This window comes from Genypterus blacodes, unplaced genomic scaffold, assembly GCF_046128005.1.
Source record: "Genypterus blacodes isolate CSIRO-AG114 ecotype Tasmania unplaced genomic scaffold, CSIRO-AGI_Gbla_v1 ptg000072l_1, whole genome shotgun sequence".
Lineage (NCBI taxonomy): Eukaryota > Metazoa > Chordata > Actinopteri > Ophidiiformes > Ophidiidae > Genypterus > Genypterus blacodes.
Window position 1 is genome coordinate 1,723,619 of NW_027466882.1, and position 23,062 is coordinate 1,746,680.

At 41.9% G+C, this 23,062-nt stretch overlaps 3 protein-coding genes across 3 annotated transcripts; all 3 read left to right on the top strand.

Annotated features, from left to right (window-relative positions):
• Window positions 1–412: 412 nt before the first annotated feature.
• On the top strand, window positions 413–2,300 carry LOC143005808 (zinc-binding protein A33-like). The gene has a single exon (XM_076157195.1). The coding sequence runs from the start codon at window positions 430–432 to the stop codon at window positions 1,861–1,863; it is 1,434 nt and encodes a 477-aa protein (XP_076013310.1). The 5' UTR covers window positions 413–429; the 3' UTR covers window positions 1,864–2,300.
• A 9,085-nt stretch (window positions 2,301–11,385) lies between these two features.
• Window positions 11,386–13,334, top strand: LOC143005793 (zinc-binding protein A33-like). Its single transcript, XM_076157177.1, has one exon. It carries the CDS (start codon window positions 11,386–11,388, stop codon window positions 12,817–12,819), a length of 1,434 nt encoding a protein of 477 aa, XP_076013292.1. The 3' UTR covers window positions 12,820–13,334.
• A 5,652-nt stretch (window positions 13,335–18,986) lies between these two features.
• Window positions 18,987–20,469, top strand: LOC143005794 (zinc-binding protein A33-like). The gene has a single exon (XM_076157178.1). It carries the CDS (start codon window positions 18,987–18,989, stop codon window positions 20,418–20,420), a length of 1,434 nt encoding a protein of 477 aa, XP_076013293.1. The 3' UTR covers window positions 20,421–20,469.
• Window positions 20,470–23,062: the final 2,593 nt, after the last annotated feature.

A 23,062-nucleotide genomic window follows, 5' to 3' on the forward strand; every position in this document is an offset into this window, starting at 1 on the left:
AGTTAGTATTCTCAGTGGCTCGGATGTTGTTTGTGTTTGTTGTCTGTGATCTCAGCTCCTTTAATAAGCAGAGACAGCATTTTTACATACAAATCTTACATAGTACAGCTTTAGATTCAGTTTAGTCCCTTACATCACAGTACAGTGATCCGTGATTTTCACCGGGAAGTGCGCGATAGAAGACATTTACAGGGTAAAATCTGAAAGTTGTGCTGTCACCACCATCTGCTGGTCACATTGTTATATTGCATAACTTCTGAATAAGAGGCCAGAGAAAGTGAAAGTGAATTTGTTGTCGCTGAACAGAGCCGAGACGCCATTACAGGGAGTGAGAGCTCACAAGACATTCAAAGGACTTCAAAAACAACGTTGGGACAACTTCAATTAGGTGAGTTTTGCGGTAAATAGACAATCTGGATACCAGAGAAAATGGCTGAGAAAATTGCTCTTTTGGAAAGTTTCCTGAGCTGTCATGTGTGTACAGAGACGTTCAGAGATCCTGTGACTCTGGGCTGCAACCACAGCTTCTGTTCCAGCTGCCTTGAACTATTCTGGAAACAAGCTCAAAACAAAAACTGTCCGATTTGTAAAAGGAAATCATCAAAAGATAATGTTGGAGTGAACTTTACTTTGAAGGAACTTGCTGACTCCTTTGTTGGGAAACTGAAGTTAAGACCATCTGAGACTCAGAAAGAAGAGAAAGAGGAGGAAGAGGAGCTGGTGTGTAGGAAACATAAAGAAAAGCCCAAATTGTTCTGTAAGGACGAGCAGAGAGCTTTGTGTTCTGTCTGTGAGTTCTCACTCCATCAAAGTCACAATGTGGTTCCTATAGAACAAGCAGTCAGTGAGCTGAAGGACCAACTGGAATCTGACTTAGAGTCTCTGCAGGACAAGAAGAAGAAATACAGAGAAGCTAAAGAAACATACAATGAAATGATTCAACACTCCAAGAAGCAGCTGATGTCCACAGAGAAGCAGATCAGAGCCCAGTTCAACAAGCTCCAGCAGCTCCTGAAAGAGGAAGAGGAGTCCAGACTGGCAGCTCTGAGGGAGGAAGAGGAGCAGAAGGGGAAGGCTATGGCCAGAGAGATGAAGATGATTGAGGAGAAGCTCTCCTCTCTCTCAGACAGTATCTGTGCTGTTGAAGAAGAGCTGCAGAAACACAACGTGTCCTTCCTCAGCAGTTACAAAGCCACTCAGAGCAGAACCAGATCCCAGTGCTCACTGTCAGATCCACAGCTGCTCTCAGGAGCCCTGATAGATGTGGCCAAACACCTGGGCAACCTGTCCTTCAGAGTCTGGGACAAGATGAAGGACAACATCACCTTCACTCCTGTCATTCTGGACCCAAACACTGCAAACGAATGGCTCTATCTGTCTGATGACCTGACCAGTGTGAGACAGGGAGACACACACCAACAGCTTCCTTATAATCCAGAGAGAAACACTAAATATGTCTCTGTTCTGGGCTCTGAGGGCTTCAGCTCAGGGAAACACAGCTGGGAGGTGGAGGTGGGAGACCTTCCTCTCTGGTATGTGGGTTTTGTTAAAGAGTCAGCTGACAGGAAGGGGGAGAGGAAAGCTTCACCAGAATATGGACTCTGGTGTTTGCTGCATCGTAGTGGAAAATACACTGATGGACTTGGTGGGACAGTGAGAGTGAAGAAGAGTCTCCAGAGGATCAGAGTCCAGCTGGACTATGACAGGGGGGAGGTGTCCTTCTACAACCCTGAAGACGCAACTCACATCTACACTCACAGAGACACTTTCACTGAGAAACTGTTTCCATATTTCCATGTTAGAAAAGCTGCTGATGCAAAGAGCAAAGAGCTCAAAATCTGTCAGGCTGAGATTTCTCTGTGATTTTCTGTTTTGGTGGTGGAGTTAGACTTTTCATTATTCACTGTAGGAGAACTGAGATGAATGAAGTTTTATGACTTTGATCAACTTTATTCATGGGTTAAGTATGTTTAAACATGAATGTCACGTTCTAAACTAAGATTGTGTTTAAGGAAAATGATTTTAAACTAATGACTAAGGACTAAGGACTGTTGAACTGTTGATCAAATTACTCCAACATTGATTTTGTTTTTCGTGTCTTATTTGTAGGTTTCAATCTGTGATCATTTGAGATTTAATCCAGAGAGAAACACTAAATATGTTGTGTTTTACTGTCCAGGATGAAGATGTTGTGATGTAATCAGCTGTTTTCTGTTTACAGTGTGTGTGTGATGAGGCTGAGGTTCTCTCATGTTAGCTTGTGTTTCTCCATCCTGCAGCATTTAGAAAGGTTGAACGTCTGCTTGTTTCTCTGATGGAGGTTTATGATCCAGAGAAACACGAAGCACAAAGTCATGTGGAGGGTTGAGAGAAATACATTTGTCACCACTGTCACTGTTGAAATGTTTCATGGAAGGGAAATCATTTGATCTGTGCACAAATATTAAATCATCTCTTTCATCATCTCTTTTCTGTGTGTATCCATAGTTACACAGTGCAACATGTTGTGCAAACGTATCTGCTGTAAACACACAGAGACGTTGACTTTCTATTGAAACTGTCATTTTATAGATAACACCTTAACACATTTTGTGTGAGTAGCAGAAACACGTGTAGCACGGAAGAGAACAGAGCAATAATCTGCAGAATCAGAGAACTAGAGGATGAATATGATCATACAGACCAAAGGGAGACAAAGGGGAAGAAGAGAGAGACACAGCAGAGAAACCAGAGAATCAGGCTGGAAACAGAGCGACGGGGAGGAAGAGTGAAAGACGACGAAGAGGAGCAGACTCAGTGTTGTCAGTGCAGCTTAGTGAGAGTGTGGAGGAAGAAGATGGCCCAGGTTCAGAGTGACCACAGTCACTGCAGCTCATCTCAGTGAAGCTTCATGTGACTGAAGGCAGCAGAGCCTCACTGAGCTCAGGATGACAACAACAACACAATATTGGCTATAAAGATGAAAAGTGGAGAGATGAAGATCATTTCATTTAAACTGCAGGAGGGTTTCAATTCATTTGCATCCAGATTGAATGTCCTTATAAAGTTAAACGTTGTGTTTCCTGCTTGTTCAGTACATAAGATCATCTGGAGCAAGAAGAGCTCAGACTTTGCTTCCATTGATAGAAAATAGAGAAACTATCATTGAAAACACAAATAAGCTTCTGTTTATGAACCAGAGTCCTTTAAAGGAAACTTAAACATTATGTGTTTAACCTTTTTACTGCAGATTATGTGATTTACTTTCAATCTGATACAGATTTATATTTGTAAATTATTGATTTGACTGATAAGATTTTTACAACTTTCTTTATATTCAATGCAAACACTGATAATTTAGAAATGCTATTCTAAAATGAATCATATTCAGCTCAATACCTTTGCATAATGGTCTGGTAGATTTGTCTGTCTAATAACATGTCTGCTATTCAAATGTTGCTCTGATTGGTGCTTTACTCTGTGTGATTGCGCCCCCTGCTGGAGCTCCTTCCCTCCCTGCAGCGCCTTCATTCCTGTCAGCTGGATCAGAGTTCAACAAGTTCTCCTCCAACTCTCTCAGTGACGTTGAAGAAGCTGCTGCTCTGCACTGACAACATGGAGCCGTGTAGTAAAGCATGCTAAATAATCATCATCACATCCCCTCATAGTCATCCTCTAATCACTGTCATCTTCATTATATCATCTAACCCTAACCAAAGTGGAAAGGTGTGGTATACCAGCATTCAGTAGAAAAGGTAAAACAAAAAGGAAAACACCAAAAACAAGCTGCATGTTGATGCAGAGAAAATGCAGCTATGATGGTATAGTTAGTTGCAGGTGTGTAATACTGTGTACGCCCTCGTTTTAAATATGTGACTCTTATTTTAGTGATGTTGAAGGCTAGTAAACACACTAAAGAAGAACAGAAAAACAACCCCTTTGCACCGTACATGCTGCTATTTCTTCCTTTTTGGGTGTGGAGGGACATTTAACACCAACAAAGCTGGATCATTGAAGCATAAAGTGATCAATGTCCCACTCAGGCAGTGATGATGACCTGAGTGGATCAAATCAATGGAGAAGATGAGCCAAAGGGAAAGTCCAAAACATTATAAATGTCAAGTTGATGAAGAAAATCAGCAGGGAACTAAAAATGATAATTCAAACAATGTTGGTCTGTGTTTCAGGTCAAACATGCAGGATACAGATTGGGTGCACTCTCCTTTCAAACACACTGGTGGTGTTTTACATGGAGCAGTGTCCCAACCACACACATTACATGAGCTGTACAATAGCAAAACCACAAAGAAAGAAAAGCAACAAAGAATTATTCAACACAATAAATAAATAAAAACAGAATCCAAATAAATATGAACCTGAGGACGAATCAACAAATCAACCAACCGCCCAGTCTCATACATCTTGGTCTGACCAATCAGGGCAAGACGACTGTGATGGCAGCCAATGGTGAGAAATGAAAGCGGAACTGAAAAATCTGTTTTCAGCTTTGTGAAGTCCATGAGTTCATTCCCAACGACCCGGGCACAAGCACGTTACTGTGTATCACACAAAGTGTAACACAGGTCACAGAGCATAACAGTCCAAACACAAATCATGACATATCACATCAAATCATGAGAACAGTTCGGTCCTGGGATGAAGGCAGAGGACTGATGTGTCCTCTGAAATAAAGCCTTCTGTTCCCAACCTTCCCCTCTAACATGACACATGCCTAACAAACTCAGAGCATGGATGTACTCTCACACACAAACACACACACATAAGTACGCACACACACACTGCACCATGTGAGGAGGGACTGTCCTTAAGTGAAGAACCAGATGACAAAGCAAACAGTCTCTTTCTGCTCTTTCAGACAAGCTCAAACATTTTGTTGCGTCTTTCTGTCAATTAAAAGAAAATCATGCTGCAATTAGATTTCAAAATTATTTATGTGATCAGATTTAGGAATGTCTGCATGTTTCCATTTCCATATCTTGATGTAAATGTAAGCAGCTTTTTAACCATAGCCATGTTTTTTGTCTGCTTGTCCGTTTTAGGAAGATTGCTCACTCGTTGAAAGAACAGCTGATTGACCAGGAGCCCATTCAAGAAGATACAGCTGAAGCTAGAAAGGTAGAGAACTCATTGCGTTCATGTGGGGAGAATGAGCCACCTGAGGACCTGAATGAGAATGTACCCGTAGCTCCTTCAGAGACTCCAGAGGTTGCAATGGTCTCACAGCAGGACCAGAAACCCCAGACAGTTTCTCGCCCCCATTCTCCTTCGCGTTACATGAGACGCCTGCTCCCTCCTCCAGGCTTCTACTTGCCAAAAGAGCATAGCTATGCACAGCAGCAAGTGTGGAGAACAGAGAAAGGAAAAGGAGGTGGAAATGGAGCTGTGAGAGCATCTGACTTGGCTAACCAGGGGGAGGATGAGACAGATGCACAATCTGAGGATATAAGGTTTCATGACGACAGATGTAGGGAACAAGGGGACTTTGCAGGGCATTTTCCTATAGATTCTTCTTCAGCTGAGCACTGAGTTTATTAGCTAAGGTCTAAATTGGCAAAACATTTACAATAGTATTTGGGGGGCCACATTTATGATGGTATTATATATATATTAACTTTGTTTAATTTCTGTCAGGCTTACAGCGTGTACTGAAGCAAATGTGTTTCACATTGTTTGCCACATGAATCAGCTCACTAGTTGTTAGCAGTTAACATTTTTGAAGAAGCTGTGTTGTTGGTTTATTACATTATGACATAAGTATCTATTACTAGATTACAGATGGCTTAATTTACTGTTAACTGGACGTGAAGCATGTGATGTCATTTTCTGACCACACCTACAGGAGAGAAATGTAGGTTTTCCTTTGCTGAGTTGACATCATTTTAGCTTTAACACCAGTACATAAGATCATCTGGAGCAAGAAGAGCTCAGGCTTTGCTTCCATTGATAGAAAATAGAGAAACTATCATTGAAAACACAAATAAGCTTCTGTTTATGAACCAGAGTCCTTTAAAGGAAACTTAAACATTATGTGTCTAACCTTTTTACTGCAGATGATATGATTATAATATGATTATTGCTTTGAGTGATTAGATTTTCACTTTCCTATATTCAATGCAAACACGATTGTCTAAATATTGAACTTTATTCTGTATTTTAACACTAAATTCCTCTTATTGCGCAGCTACATGAAAGCATCAGTCTGCCGTCCATCTGCTGCTCTGTTGGTGCTTTACTCTGTGTGATTGCGCCCCCTGCTGGAGCTCCTTCTCTCTCTGCAGCGCCTTTTTTCCTGTCAGCTGCTCTGGAGGTGTGCTGCTCTGCTCCTCAGTGTTGTCCTTTGCTTTGGCTGATTTGTGGAGGTTTTCCCTGATTTCTTTCTACATCTGCATTTGCTGTCTGCACAGAGTCACAGCAGAGGAAACCGTCACTGCAGCTTTGACATTTTCATTCCAAATGTTAGTGAGACGTGCTGCCATGATGGATGCTTTAAAGGGAAATCAACAAACTAGAAGACTGACCTGTTGTTTCCTCTCATCAGGACCACGTCAATACATCCTGCTTCTTATACAGCTTCTTACCAAAGAAACTCATAATTCCACAGAGTATATTCAACATATTAACAATACTTTCATTTAAAATGAATATCTGCTGAGGACAAATGTTCCCATTGGCGTCTCTCCGGCTGTCTGTGGCTGCAGGTCATGTGTGTGATGTAAACATGGAAAAGTGGGAGTAAAAACAAATCAACATCTCCAGTGGAAAGTAGTTTGGAGGCGTCCACCTGTCTCACCTGTACTGGTTAATTTCCTGCCTGCAGAGTGGGTCACCTTGCTGTTACACCAACATGCCTCAGGGTGTCGCCGCTGTGACTGAAATGAGTTTATGTGAATATTTATCTCTTAGTGGCACATTGTTCTACGTGAAAGGTCCTGAAGGTCATCAGAGCCAAAGAGGTTTGAGGCACAGAAGAGGCTCATTCCATCTGTAAAGACTTTGAGGAGAGCTCAACAGGAGCTCATACTGGGCAAAGACAAACACAAACTAAACTAGAGATGCAACATCTAAAAGGTTTTCTGGCCTGGGTTGGCTGCTGACGTTCATAAATGTGCAAGTAACAGATTATCTGAGGGGAATGACTGTGGTGGTGATTACAGCACTGTTCCTCTTTATCAACAACTCATAACAAAGGAATAAAAGAGAATGTATAGAATGTATATGTATAGAGAGCATGGAGAGGTGTTGAGAATGATGTTAAGTTAAATGAGGTTATTAAATAATGCAACATGTCCTTTCATTAAAGTGTGAACAGAGTGTGTGATCATATTTCTTGTTCTCTGAATGAGACTTAGAAACAAGTCTCAGTTTCATCAGTCAGTATATTTTACATTTCATTAGTTAGAAGCTTTACATTATAATGAAAGTTCTGTATGTACTTGACTCATCTACATCTGGAGCAGTGGCAGCTGGAGTCCAGTGGGTGCTACATTACATTACATTACGGTCATTTAGCAGACGCTTTGATCCAAACTAGAGCTAGAGTAGAAGTGCAATAAGTTAGGTACCAAGATGAATGAGAAAAAAGGACAAATTAGAAAACAAATAAGTGCATCAGAAGAGCTAGGACAAAATAGGTGATGTCCTAAGAGGGCGGATCCGGGTAGTGTTTCTTGAAGAGATGGGTTTTCAGCCTGCAGCGAAAGATGGGCAGCGACTCAGCTGTCCTGACATCAGTCGTGGGATCATTTCACCACTGAGGTGCCAGAACAGTGAAAAGCCGTGACCGTGTCGATCGCAAGCAGGGGCCGCTGAGCGCCGGGGCAGCCAGCCGCCTGGAGGCAGCAGAGCGAAGGCAAACTCCTAGAGGACCTTCATGCCTGAGGGCAGCCAATGGTGCATAAGGAAATGAAAGTGGACCTGGAAAATCTGTTTTCAGCTTTGTGAAGTCCATGAGTTCATTCCCAACGACCCGGGCACAAGCACGTTACTGTGTATCACACAAAGTGTAACACAGGTCACAGAGCATGACAGTCCAAACACAAATCATGACAAATCACATCAAATCATGAGAACAGTTCAGTCCTGGGATGAAGGCAGAGGACTGATGTGTCCTCTGAAATAAAGCCTTCTGTTCCCAACCTTCCCCTCTAACATGACACATGCCTACCAAACTCAGAGCATGGATGTACTCTCACACACAAACACACACACACACATAAGTATGCACACACCCACTGCACCATGTGAGGAGGGACTGTCCTTAAGTGAGGAACCAGATGACAAAGCAAACAGTCTCTTTCTGCTCTTTCAGACAAGCTCAAACATTTTGTTGTGGCTTTGTGTCAATTAAAAGAAAATCATAATAAAATAGATTTCTAAATTATTTATATGCTTAGATTTAGGAATGTCTGCATGTTTCCATTTCCATACATGCACTTTGTTGCGATTCCATTCTTCTAGATTTCAAACTTTGAATCACACCGCAGTTTGAGAACCTCTGTTCTAAGACAATTGTACTGCAGTGCCGGGCAGTAAAATTAGATCAACTTATCTTCATAAATAAAAGACCAATGTATCATGTTTCAGCTTTTCAGTAATAATGAAGAAAACTTAAACGTTCAGAAACAATGAGTTGGAAACAGGAAAGTCAGCAGGTGGAACAGGACTTCTGTGTCATGTTCAAGGGACGCCTCAACAGTAGGACCTGTCATTTTCAATGGAAGACAAACACACTGATTTAAGATCATACTGATATCCAACAGTTGTCTAGCAACAGCAGGAGCAACCAACAGCCCCACCCAGGAGAAACAGGTTCCTTCAGTTCTACAAAGTCATTCCTTTTGAATAAACAAAGCACAAACACACACAAGCTTTCACTCTCTAGAAAAAAACGCTTATGTTCCTGAATTGAAGTGCATTTTGATACAAAATGTGAGTGTTGAGTGTTGCATATCGACATTTTGTAAATGTTTACACAAAAGACGCTTATTCAGCTGGTTTGGGTGGAGAATCAGCCATGTGGATAAATGTTATGAATAATGTAAAACACGAGTAGCTCTCCGAGGCAAAAAGGTTGGACACCCCTGCTCTACACTACTACTTTGGGAGGCAGTAGCTCAGTGCGTAGAGCTTCCGCTTGGGAACAGGAGGGTCACCGGTTCAAGTCCCTGCCAAGGTGCCCATGAGCAAGGCACCGAACCCTCAATTGCTCCCCCCTCTGCGTAGGGTGTAATGTAAGTCGCTTTGGATAAAGGCATCTGCCAAATGATTGTAATGTAATGTACACTCACAACTCACATCCATGAAACACACCCCTTCCAAAGAAAAAAGAAATGTTGACCATGAGTTTGGGTGCAGTAAAAGATAACAGACATGAAGCAAATTACAAAAACTGCCAATATAATTTTCCACTTAATAACCACACTAAAAAACAGCCACTGTTAATATTGGGACAAAATCATGCTTCCTTAAAAAGATAGAGGAAAACTTAAAAAATTCATCAACTCTAGGTACCACTGGCATCAAATTTGAATTACATAAATGACATCATATAATAATAACATTATTATAGTAACGATAATAATAGATATGACATCAAACTTTACATACTGAATTTCCAGTGCACTGTTATTGTCGCCCAGGTGTGGACAGAGAAAGTTGGTGTGACAAAAAAAACTTGAGGGGAAGGGAGGTGGGAAGTACAACAGGAAGAAGGAATCACACTGAGGAGTGCTGAAAGCAAATTCAGAAGTTCCAATAAAATCTTGTAACGCAGACTTGAAAAGCAACATATATGGAATGAAAAAAAGTTTGAAGCATGTGCTGTAGATTTCCAGCTACAAACATTGCAGCTGAGCTTTGAAGGTTTGGAGTGAAAGTTATAACATGAGCATTGTGTATGTATTCAACCAACAGCAAGAAAAGGCAAAAGTCCAGCGAACAACCTTCAAATAAGCAACATCAGCTGTGCTTACCGCTGCCGTCATCTCGTTGTGGGAAACTAACAAACAAACAATTTCCAGGTGAACCTTTTTGAAACCATGATTGACATTTCTAATTTTGAAGAGGTTTTGTTTCTTTCTAAAGGTATAGGCTCATATTGACAAACTATGACAAAGTACAATAAAAACATTCATATGTTAGAGTTGCATTTATTTATGCCACATATATATTTATCTATCAGGGCCAGTGTTATGTCTGTGTGTGAATGTGCTAAGCTTGGTTTAGTCCACACAGGTAAACTCATGATAGCTGTGCAACTGAGCCAAGCTGGAGAGGATTGTTAAGTGCAAATTTTTTGCTGAGTTCCCACTGTGATTCACCCATTTTGGAGCTCAGAACATGAGGTTTGAACTTCTCAGTGGGAAGTTTCCGTGGGACGAACATCCAACTTATAAGCCTATATTACACACAATGGTTCATACTGATGAACGCCACACTTCAAAACATTGCGTGCCTAGATGCGTCTATGACTGATTTTGTCGTAAATTACAGAATTTGATACTTCTTGCAATCCGTCTGAAGTTGACAATGGAAAGAACGTCTATAAAAGTCCAAATGCAGCTGATGGAACACCAGTGTAGTTAGTGACACACTCACGTCAAAGTGAGGCTCTGTGGCTGCACAGCTCCACAATGTGATATGTTTAACACATTTTGAGAGTCTAAATCATCTCAATTCTGGAATGAGATAATGAAAATCCCAGACTAGAGACATGAACACATGCTGACACACGGCCCAACTGTGTGAACAAGCGTTCCATTGTGTTGACTCTGTATTCAATAACAGTGTTTGTGAACTAATATATTACAAAATGAGAGTGAAACTAAACCACCACACAACCCTTTGACACCTTTACATGAAACTCTGCATCATGAGCCGTCATCTCTCTTTATAAACCCACAAAGTTCAAAGAAAAACAACTTCCGTTTAGTTCAATCTAATTACTCTACAGTTAGTATTCTCAGTGGCTCGGATGTTGTTTGTGTTTGTTGTCTGTGATCTCAGCTCCTTTAATAAGCAGAGAAGACAGCATTTTTACATCAAATCTTACATAGTACAGCTTTAAATTCAGTTTAGTCCCTTACATCACAGTACAGTGATCCGTGATTTTCACCGGGAAGTGCGCCATAGAAGACATTTACAGGGTAAAATCTTAAAGTTGTGCTGTCACCACCATCTGCTGGTCACATTGTTATATTGCATAACTTCTGAATAAGAGGCCAGAGAAAGTGAAAGTGTATTTGTTGTCGCTGAACAGAGCCGAGACGCCATTACAGGGAGTGAGAGCTCACAAGACATTTGTGTTGTAGGACTTCAAAAAAAACGTTGGGACAACATCAGTTTGGTGAGTTTTGCAGTAAATAGACAATCTGGATACCAGAGAAAATGGCAGAGAAAATTGCTCTTTTTGAAAGTTTCCTGAGCTGTCATGTGTGTACAGAGACGTTCAGAGATCCTGTGACTCTGGGCTGCAACCACAGCTTCTGTTCCAGCTGCCTGGAACTATTCTGGAAACAAGCTCAAAACAAAAACTGTCCGATTTGTAAAAGGAAATCATCAAAAGAAACAATTAAAGTGAACTTTACTTTGAAGGAACTTGCTGACTCCTTTGTTGGGAAACTGAAGTTAAGACCATCTGAGACACAGAAAGAAGTGAAAGAGGAGGAAGAGGAGCTGGTGTGTAGGAAACATAAAGAAAAGCCCAAATTGTTCTGTAAGGACGAGCAGAGAGCTTTGTGTTCTGTCTGTGAGTTCTCACTCCATCAAAGTCACAATGTGGTTCCTATAGAACAAGCAGTCAGTGAGCTGAAGGACCAACTGAAATCTGACTTAGAGTCTCTGCAGGACAAGAAGAAGAAATACAGAGAAGCTAAAGAAACATACAATGAAATGATTCAGCACTCCAAGAAGCAGCTGATGGCCACAGAGAAGCAGATCAGAGCCCAGTTCAACAAGCTCCAGCAGCTCCTGAAAGAGGAAGAGGAGTCCAGACTGGCAGCTCTGAGGGAGGAAGAGGAGCAGAAGGGGAACGCTATGGCCAGAGAGATGAAGATGATTGAGGAGAAGCTCTCCTCTCTCTCAGACAGTATCTGTGCTGTTGAAGAAGAGCTGCAGAAACACAACGTGTCCTTCCTCAGCAGTTACAAAGCCACTCAGAGCAGAACCAGATCCCAGTGCTCACTGTCAGATCCACAGCTGCTCTCAGGAGCCCTGATAGATGTGGCCAAACACCTGGGCAACCTGTCCTTCAGAGTCTGGGACAAGATGAAGGACAACATCACCTTCACTCCTGTCATTCTGGACCCAAACACTGCAAACGAATGGCTCTATCTGTCTGATAACCTGATCAGTGTGAGATATGGAGACACACACCAACAGCTTCCTGATAATCCAGAGAGAAACACTGAATATGCCACTGTTCTGGGCTCTGAGGGCTTCAGCTCAGGGAAACACAGCTGGGAGATGGAGGTGGGAGACCTTCCTGACTGGACTGTTGGTTTGGCTAAAGAGTCAGCTGACAGGAAGGGGAAGAGGGATGCTTCACCAAAATATGGATTCTGGTGTTTGGCTCATCGTAGTGGAAAATACACTGATGTTGTTGGTGGGACAGTGAGAGTGAAGAAGAGTCTCCAGAGGATCAGAGTCCAGCTGGACTATGACAGGGGGGAGGTGTCCTTCTACGACCCTAAAGACGCAACTCACATCTACACTTACAGAGACACTTTCACTGACAAACTGTTTCCATATTTCAACGTATGGAAAGCTGCTGATGCAAAGAGCAAAGAGCTCAAAATCTGTCAGGCTGAGATTTCTCTGTGATTTTCTGTTTTGGTGGTGGAGTTAGACTTTTCATTATTCACTGTAGGAGAACTGAGATGAATGAAGTTTTATGTCTTTGATCAACTTTATTCATGGGTTAAGTTTGTTTAAACATGAATGTCACGTTATAAACTAAGATTATGTTTAAGGAAAATGATTTTAAACTAATTAAGGATCAAATTATTCCAACATTGATTTTGTTTTTCGTGTCTTATTTGTAGGTTTCAATCTGTGATCCTTTGAGATTTAATCCAGAGAGAAACACTAAATATGTTGTGTTTTGCTGTCCAGGATGAAGATGTTGTGATGTAATCAGCTGTTTTCTGTTTACAGTGTGTGTGTGATGAGGCTGAGGTTCTCTCATGTTAGCTTGTGTTTCTCCATCCTGCAGCATTTAGAAAGGTTGAACGTCTGCTTGTTTCTCTGATGGAGGTTTATGATCCAGAGAAACATGAAGCACAAAGTCATGTGGAGGGTTGAGAGAAATACATTTGTCACCACTGTCACTGTTGAAATGTTTCATGGAAGTGAAATCATTTGATCTGTGCACAAATATTAAATCATCTCTTTCATCATCTCTTTTCTGTGTGTATCCATAGTTAAACAGTGCAACATGTTGTGCGAACGTATCTGCTGTAAACACACAGAGACGTTGACTTTCTATTGAAACTGACATTTTATTGATAACACATTTTCTGTAAGTAGCAGAAACACGTGTAGCATGGAAGAGAACAGAGCAATAATCTGCAGAATCAGAGAACTAGAGGATGAATATGATATAGCAGACTCAGTGTTGTCAGTGCAGCTTTGTGAGTGTATGGAGGAAGAAGATGGCCCAGGTTCAGACTGACCACAGTCACTGCAGCTCATCTCAGTGAAGCTTCATGTGACTGAAGGCAGCAGAGCCTCACTGAGCTCAGGATGACAACGACAACACCATATTGGCTATAAAAGATGAAAAGTGGAGAGATGAAGATCATTTAATATAAACTGCAGGAGGGTTTCAATTCATTTGCATCCAGATTGAATGTCCTTATAAATGTAAACGTTGTGTTTCCTGCTTGTTCAGTACATAAGATCATCTGGAGCAAGAAGAGCTCAGACTTTGCTTCCATTGATAGAAAATAGAGAAACTATCATTGAAAACACAAATAAGCTTCTGTTTATGAGCCAGAGTCCTTTAAAGGAAACTTAAACATTATGTGTTTAACCTTTTTACTGCAGATGATATGATTATAACATGATTATTGATTTGAGTGATTAGATTTTCACTTTCCTATATTCAATGCAAACATGATTGTCTAAATATTGAACTTAATTCTGTATTATAACACTAAATTCCTCTTATTGTGCAGCTACATGAAAGCATCAGTCTGCCGTCCATCTGCTGCCCTGTTGGTGCTTTACTCTGTGTGTTTGCGCCCCCTGCTGGAGCTCCTTCTCTCTCTGCAGCGCCTTCTTTCCTGTCAGCTGCTCTGGAGGTGTGCTGCTCTGCTCCTCAGTGTTGTTCTTTGCTTTGGCTGATTTGTGAAGGTTTTCCCTGATTTCTTTCTACATCTGCATTTGCTGTCTGCACAGAGTCACAGCAGAGGAAACCGTCACTGCAGCTTTGACATTTTGATTCCAAATGTTAGTGAGACGTGCTGCCATGATGGATGCTTTAAAGGGAAATCAACAAACTAGAAGACTGACCTGTTGTTTCCTCTCATCAGGACCACGTCAATACATCCTGCTTCTTATACAGCTTCTTACCAAAGAAACTCATAATTCCACAGAGTATATTCAACATATTAACAATACTTTCATTTAAAATGAATATCTGCTGAGGACAAATGTTCCCATTGGCGTCTCTCCGGCTGTCTGTGGCTGCAGGTCATGTGTGTGATGTAAACATGGGAAAGTGGGAGTAAAAACAAAGCAACATCTCCAGTGGAAAGTAGTTTGGAGGCGTCCAACAGTGTGGAAAGAGTCTCACCTGTACTGGTTCATTTCCTGCCTGCAGAGTGGGTCACCTTGCTGTTACACCAACATGCCTCAGGGTGTCGCCGCTGTGACTGAAATGAGTTTATGTGAATATTTATCTCTTGATGGCACATTGTTCTATGTGAAAGGTCCTGAAGGTCATCAGAGCCAAAGAGGTTTGAGGCACAGAAGAGGCTCATTCCATCTGTAAACAAAATAATAAACTTTCATTTTGCATCAACCCCACCATCGTACAGAGCATGTAACACATGTCCCACACGGGCACTCTGGAGCTTTTAACCTTCAGATGCGTAAACAACTCAATAATACAAACAGTAAAAATAAAAAATGAAGATTTACCCACAAAGTCATGTATGTTATAGATTCAGGAACATTGTATCACTCTGAAAATGAAAGGATTGGGGGTCAATATTTGTGGCTGCTCCCTGTTTTCCTATTATTATGTATTAGATTAAATTTAAAATGTTCCCACTTCTGTAGGATTTTAGTCATTTGTTCAGTTGTATCCCCCAGCCAATAAACATTTGTTCTTTTTGATGGTACGCTCATTTGAAGATTGATTCCAGAAGTGTCAATGTACAGACCTTGTGGTGAACACCAGCTTTTTACTTTTAATTTACATTATCCATCTCTCCCTAGCAAATTGACATGAATTTTAGAGCAGTTTGTCTTCCGTTAGTCTTCGTTGGGGTGGCTGATCACCAGAACCCCGTTCGGTCCAATTGGGAGCTGGCCACGGGTTTGATGGGCAACTTTGGCGATTGTGACCGTGCTGCCCGCATCCCCAGCAGAGTCTTGGAGGTCCTTGTCTTGGAGGTCGTCCCCCCTTGCCTCCTCTGCGGTGCGATGCAGGTGGTCTCCTCATCTTTGGAGCCTGTTGTTGTAATCGTTGCTATTGGGAATAGACATTGATGATGGGAGGGGGTTGGACAGGAGGTGGAGCAGAGGGTTGGGTGACAGGTGTCTCTTCACCTGACTGATTGTTCAGAACTGGGACTTGAAACTTTTTCTTATATTTGTTAGTCAGTTCACTAAGTTGTAGCTGAGCAAGTTTCCTTTGAATGTCTTTCTCCTGCGCCCTCATTCTCTCCTCGTCCTTTCTGTATTTTTCTATGGCATGTACCACATGGTCACAGAATTCTCTGTGCGACTTTGATGTCAGTCCCACAACGTCCTCCAATCTGCTTTTTACTGAGCTTGGCATGGCCTCTATCACTGATGTTCTGAACAGTGTGCTTAGTAGAGGGCTTCTCTCAGCTTCATCCTCAGTTTCCTGCCTCCATCGGATATTCTTTCCTCAGGGCCCCCCATAAGCCAGCTCCATATGGATTGAATTCAGTTCCATCGGCTAGTGGATCAATCATCCAGTGTGCGCCACTCATGCGCAAGACATTTTCCATCGTTGGCGCCCCCATGGTTCGGGCCCACAGTGCCTTAATGTCACCAAGAGCCAATATTTTGCCCACTGTCTCTTCTTCGAATGCTTTTATCCATTTGCTGGCCGCCTCATGGATGTTAGGAAGTCGAGCAATCAGCCCCTCAAGGTCGAGTGTTTGCCAAGGGATATACTGTCCCTGTGCCCCCTTTATCAATATTGGATATTGCCCAGGGTCATATCTGTCTGGAGGCCTTATTGCAGGTCTGTATCTAAGGTCATAATCGTTCTCTTTTCTTTTGGCCCCCTGTTGGCTTCCTGCAGCAAATGTAAGACTTCCTGCTGCAATATCTCTCTTTTCTACTTCCAGAGGTCCTTCAGTCTAACTTCCTCGAGCTTCACTTCCTGCTTTGCTCTGTCATATACTGTGTCTTCTCTTCTCCTTTAACATCTCTTCGCCCTTTTCCAATTCTGTCTCTACTTCTATCTCTTGATACCTGGTATGTTCCTGTTTTTTTCACCTAGTTGGTCAAACTTCATCCAATATGCCTCTGCCTCTTCCTCTTTCAGAGCCTGGTTTCTCTCTGCAAAACAATCTAAGACTTTTGGTTTGACCTTCGTAACTTCCTTGTTCCTTTCTCTACTGTAAACTTTTGGAGTTGACTCTTTGTATTGGACAGGAGATGCTCTGTAAGGAGCTAAGTCAATGTCTCCTGAAACACTAGCTGTTTCTTTGTCTGCTTCGTCTGAGGGTTACCGGTATCCCGTCCATTTCTGCTGTACGTATCAACAATTTGAATATTGTCTGTTGATGTTCTTATACCTGGATAGGCTCAATTGCGTAGTTTTAGAACGGCAATAATTACAATTTGGTCTTATTCACTAAGTTAAGCAGCATACATGTTTCAAGCACAACTTATAGTAGTTATATGTCCTAAGTCACCTCTTCTTAAGCACTTATTCTGAATTCAGCATCTGGTAATACATTTAAATTAAACAATGCAACAATATATGCCAATACTGAATTGCAGCTCTCAGTTTATGTACAGAAAATGTGGTGGTCAGACCTGACTCCAGAGAGTCTCAGATGGGGAGGAGGGAAGTCAGCCTCTCTCCTTTCTTCCTGTTTAGCAGGCCCGAGTGTGTGAGATCTAGGCACGCCCACTCGGTGGTATACGCCCCTCCTATGCTTCAGTCGGGCACAGGACAGCGCTGCGTACACATCTGTCTCAACACACTGGGTGAATATAGCAATACAGCACAGAATATAGCAACAGTTAAGTTTCAGCTATTTTTCTACCCAGCAACAGCAGTGCTCCCGCAGCACACAACAAAACAACACTGCAACAGGTTTTTAACCGATTATGTTGCCAGAAGGAACATTCAACCATTAATTTTGACCACTACTTTATGGTACAAGTTCTTACTAGTTGTACTTCTTCTACAATTTTCAGCTTCAAATTTCAGATTTTAAAGTACTTCGTATTTGCAATGGAGCCCAAACTGGACACACACACGGCTCCCTTTTGTTCTTGCAGTCACACACACAGGGACCACTTCCTCACTACACACATGCATTCAATTCTGTCAGCGCTGACCACACACATACCCACACACACTGCTATTGTCAATTTAAATATTGATGGGACAGCAATTGTAACTTTAACAACAGCTTACATGGCAATTCTAAGATTTCTGTTCTTTTGAATTCACCTATCTCTCTATTTGTCCAAATGATTTGTTTACTCTGATCTATGTATCTCTGAATTTATAACTTTAGTTAGGTCTCATTGAGAAGTGGGCAAGGTGTGATTGTCCTGGTGCCTGTCTCTCTCTTTCTCAGGGTCTCAGGAGACAAAACCCAAGCTCAAGTCCTTAAACGGGACCTCTTATGCATTATCACTTATCTACTCTTATTGACCACTAATTCTTCAACTTTTAACTTTTAACATCAACTTTTAGATTTTTGAAAATTACTTTAGTGCATTTAAAAAGTCAATTTCAATTATGCAGAAATATAGCAAGTTACCACATCTAAAATGCTCCAATTACTGTAGTTTTAATTCTGTAAGTACACTTGTATGTTCTAAAAGGTTTTCTGGCCTGGGTTGGCTGCTGACGTTCATAAATGGGCAAGTAGAGGCAAGGCAAGGCCTCTATGTTGAGGTCAGAGTTTGACGCTCGTATATCTAAAGCTAAAAGCAAATAAGATCAGAGGAGATTCATGTGGTTTATCTGGTGATCAGAGACACTTGGAGTCTAAAGTGCAGGATGATAAAAGCTAATTACATGAGCTGCAACTATGAGTGAGACTTTGATCGTCTAATAAAGTCTGATGGTGTTTCTTATTCTGAGCCTCCTGACTTTCACTCACACATTCATGCAATTTACTCTTGTATGCTGAAAACATCAGATGCCAAATTTGGTTCAAGCAGAAATCTTCCACTTGCTGTTCATTTGTCAGTCTTCATCTCTCACAGTGCTGAAGTCACCAGACAGAGACGAGAGGTCTGCAGTGTTTGGGACCAGAAGTAAACAGCTGAAGTCAATCCTGTCCACCCTGTCCCACAGCCTACAGGACAGATCGTCCACGTGTTTTATTGGCTGCATTTGTAATGATTAATGATTAACTTGTGAAAGAGGAGGTGAGAATGAAAGTAGATTCATGCATTGTTGAACAGAGGATAGACGCCATTACAGGGAGTGAGATCTGCACTGAGAAACATCATCTGGTGGATTAAAAGAAGAAGATTTAGGGAATTTTCATACAGTGAGTGGATATTCAACAATAATTTGGGTGTGAGAGAAAATGGCAGAGAAAAATGCTCTTTTTGAACGTTTCCTGAGCTGTCATGTGTGTACAGAGACGTTCAGAGATCCTGTGACTCTGGGCTGCAGCCACAGCTTCTGTTCCAGCTGCCTGGAACTATTCTGGAAACAAGCTCAAAACAAAAGCTGTCCGATTTGTAAAAGGAAATCATCAAAAGAATTTATTAGAGTGAACTTTACTTTGAAGGAACTTGCTGACTCCTTTGTTGGGAAACTGAAGTTTGGACCATCTGAGACTCAGAAAGAAGAGAAAGAGGAGGAAGAGGAGCTGGTGTGTAGGAAACATAAAGAAAAGCCCAAATTGTTCTGCAAGGACGAGCAGAGAGCTTTTTGTTCTGTCTGTGAGTTCTCACTCCATCAAAGTCACAATGTGGTTCCTATAGAACAAGCAGTCAGTGAGCTGAAGGACCAACTGGAATCTGACTTAGAGTCTCTGCAGGACAAGAAGAAGAAATACAGAGAAGCTAAAGAAACATACAATAAAATGTTTCAACACTCCAAGAAGCAGCTGATGTCCACAGAGAAGCAGATCAGAGCCCAGTTCAACAAGCTCCAGCAGCTCCTGAAAGAGGAAGAGGAGTCCAGACTGGCAGCTCTGAGGGAGGAAGAGGAGCAGAAGGGGGAGGCTATGGCCAGAGAGATGAAGATGATTGAGGAGAAGCTCTCCTCTCTCTCAGACAGTATCTGTGCTGTTGAAGAAGAGCTGCAGAAACACAACGTGTCCTTCCTCAGCAGTTACAAAGCCACTCAGAGCAGAACCAGATCCCAGTGCTCACTGTCAGATCCACAGCTGCTCTCAGGAGCCCTGATAGATGTGGCCAAACACCTGGGCAACCTGTCCTTCAGAGTCTGGGACAAGATGAAGGAGAACATCACCTTCACTCCTGTCATTCTGGACCCAAACACTGCAGCCAGATCGCTCTATCTGTCTGATGACCTGATCAGTGTGAGACTTGGAGACACACACCAACAGCTTCCTGATAATCCAGAGAGAAACACTGAATATGCCGATGTTCTGGGCTCTGAGGGCTTCAGCTCAGGGAAACACAGCTGGGAGGTGGAGGTGGGAGACCTTCCTGAGTGGATTGTGGGTTTGGCTAAAGAGTCAGCTGACAGGAAGGGGGAGAGGAAAGCTTCACCAAAATATGGACTCTGGTGTTTGCTGCATTGTAGTGGAAAATACACTGATGTTGTTGGTGGGACAGTGAGAGTGAAGAAGAGTCTCCAGAGGATCAGAGTCCAGCTGGACTATGACAGGGGGGAGGTGTCCTTCTACAACCCTGAAGACGCAACTCACATCTACACTTACAGAGACACTTTCACTGACAAACTGTTTCCACATTTCAGTGTTGGAGTATCTGCTGATGCAAAGAGCAAAGAGCTCAAAATCTGTCAGGCTGAGATTTCTCTGTGATTTTCTGTTTTGGTGGTGGAGTTAGACTTTTCATTATTCACTGTAGGAGAACTGAGATGAATGAAGTTTTATGACTTTGATCAACTTTATTCATGGGTTAAGTTTGTTTAAACATGAATGTCACGTTATAAATTAAGATTATGTTTAAGGAAAATGATTTTAAACTAATTAAGGATCAAATTATTCCAACATTGATTTTGTTTTTCGTGTCTTATTTGTAGGTTTCAATCTGTGATCATTTGAGATTAAATCCAGAGAGAAACACTAAATATGTTGTGTTTTGCTGTCCAGGATGAAGATGTTGTGATGTAATCAGCTGTTTTCTGTTTACAGTGTGTGTGTGTGATGAGGCTGAGGTTCTCTCATGTTAGCTTGTGTTTCTCCATCCTGCAGCATTTAGAAAGGTTGAACGTCTGCTTGTTTCTCTGATGGAGGTTTATGATCCAGAGAAACATGAAGCACAAAGTCATGTGGAGGGTTGAGAGAAATACATTTGTCACCACTGTCACTGTTGAAATGTTTCATGGAAGTGAAATCATTTGATCTGTGCACAAATATTAAATCATCTCTTTCATCATCTCTTTTCTGTGTGTATCCATAGTTACACAGAGCAACATGTTGTGCGAACGTATCTGCTGTAAACACACAGAGACGTTGACTTTCTATTGAAACTGTCATTTTATAGATAACACCTTAACACATTTTGTGTAAGTAGCAGAAACACGTGTAGCACGGAAGAGAACAGAGCAATAATCTGCAGAATCAGAGAACTAGAGGATGAATATGATCATACAGACCAAAGGGAGACAAAGGGGAAGAAGAGAGAGACACAGCAGAGAAACCAGAGAATCAGGCTGGAAACAGAGCGACGAGGAGGAAGAGTGAAAGACGACGAAGAGGAGCAGACTCAGTGTTGTCACTGCAGCTTAGTGAGTGTCTGGAGGAAGAAGATGGCCCAGGTTCAGAGTGACCACAGTCACTGCAGCTCATCTCAGTGAAGCTTCATGTGACTGAAGGCAGCAGAGCCTCACTGAGCTCAGGATGACAACAACACAATATTGGCTGTAAAAGATGAAAAGTGGAGAGATGAAGATCATTTCATTTAAACTGCAGGAGGGTTTCAATTCATTTGCATCCAGATTGAATGTCCTTATAAATGTAAACGTTGTGTTTCCTGCTTGTTCAGTACATAAGATCATCTGGAGCAAGAAGAGCTCAGACTTTGCTTCCATTGATAGAAAATAGAGAAACTATCATTGAAAACACAAATAAGCTTCTGTTTATGAACCAGAGTCCTTTAAAGGAAACTTAAACATTATGTGTTTAACCTGTTTACTGCAGATGATATGATTATAATATGATTATTGCTTTGAGTGATTCGATTTTCACTTTCCTAAATTCAAAATAAACACGATTGTCTAAATATTGAACTTAATTCTGTACTATAACACTAAATTCCTCTTATTGTGCAGCTACATGAAAGCATCAGTCTGCCGTCCATCTGCTGCCCTGTTGGTGCTTTACTCTGTGTGATTGCGCCCCCTGCTGGAGCTCCTTCTCTCTCTGCAGCGCCTTCTTTCCTGTCAGCTGCTCTGGAGGTGTGCTGCTCTGCTCCTCAGTGTTGTTCTTTGCTTTGGCTGATTTGTGGAGGTTTTCCCTGATTTCTTTCTACATCTGCATTTGCTGTCTGCACAGAGTCACAGCAGAGGAAACCGTCACTGCAGCTTTGACATTTTCATTCCAAATGTTAGTGAGACGTGCTGCCATGATGGATGCTTTAAAGGTAAATCAACAAACTAGAAGACTGACCTGTTGTTTCCTCTCATCAGGACCACGTCAATACATCCTGCTTCTTATACAGCTTCTTACTAAAGAAACTCATAATTTCACAGAGTATATTCAACATATTAACAATACTTTCATTTAAAATGAATATCTGCTGAGGACAAATGTTCCCATTGGCGTCTCTCCGGCTGTCTGTGGCTGCAGGTCATGTGTGTGATGTAAACATGGGAAAGTGGGAGTAAAAACAAAGCAACATCTCCAGTGGAAAGTAGTTTGGAGGCGTCCAACAGTGTGTAAAGAGTCTCACCTGTACTGGTTCATTTCCTGCCTGCAGAGTGGGTCACCTTGCTGTTACACCAACATGCCTCAGGGTGTCGCCGCTGTGACTGAAATGAGTTTATGTGAATATTTATCTCTTAGTGGCACATTGTTCTATGTGAAAGGTCCTGAAGGTCATCAGAGCCAAAGAGGTTTGAGGCACAGAAGAGGTTCATTCCATCTGTAAAGACTTTGAGGAGAGCTCAACAGGAGCACATACTGGGCAAAAACAAATGTACTTGACTCATCTATATCTGGAGCAGTGGCAGCTGGAGTGCAGTGGGTGCTGCTCCTCTGTGAGGCTCCACATTACAGTCATGATCAGTCACACTTTGACACAGGAAGCATGAATACCAGGCTGCAGGGCCATTTGTCATGTTTAGGCAACAGGACCTCAAAGTGGACGGAATGAGTTGTGGAGCATCTCCCACCATGGACAACCCCCTCTGTAATAAAAGGAGCATAGTTAGACATGGTTGTTGCTTTAGGTTCATCATCCATTCTCTTTACATCCTGTACATTAGAATGCTCATAGTCAG

Coding starts and splice junctions, on each gene's coding strand:
- LOC143005793 (XM_076157177.1), top strand. CDS start 11,386: ATGGCAGAGAAAATTGCTCTTTTTGAAAGTTTCCTGAGCTGTCATGTG.
- LOC143005808 (XM_076157195.1), top strand. CDS start 430: ATGGCTGAGAAAATTGCTCTTTTGGAAAGTTTCCTGAGCTGTCATGTG.
- LOC143005794 (XM_076157178.1), top strand. CDS start 18,987: ATGGCAGAGAAAAATGCTCTTTTTGAACGTTTCCTGAGCTGTCATGTG.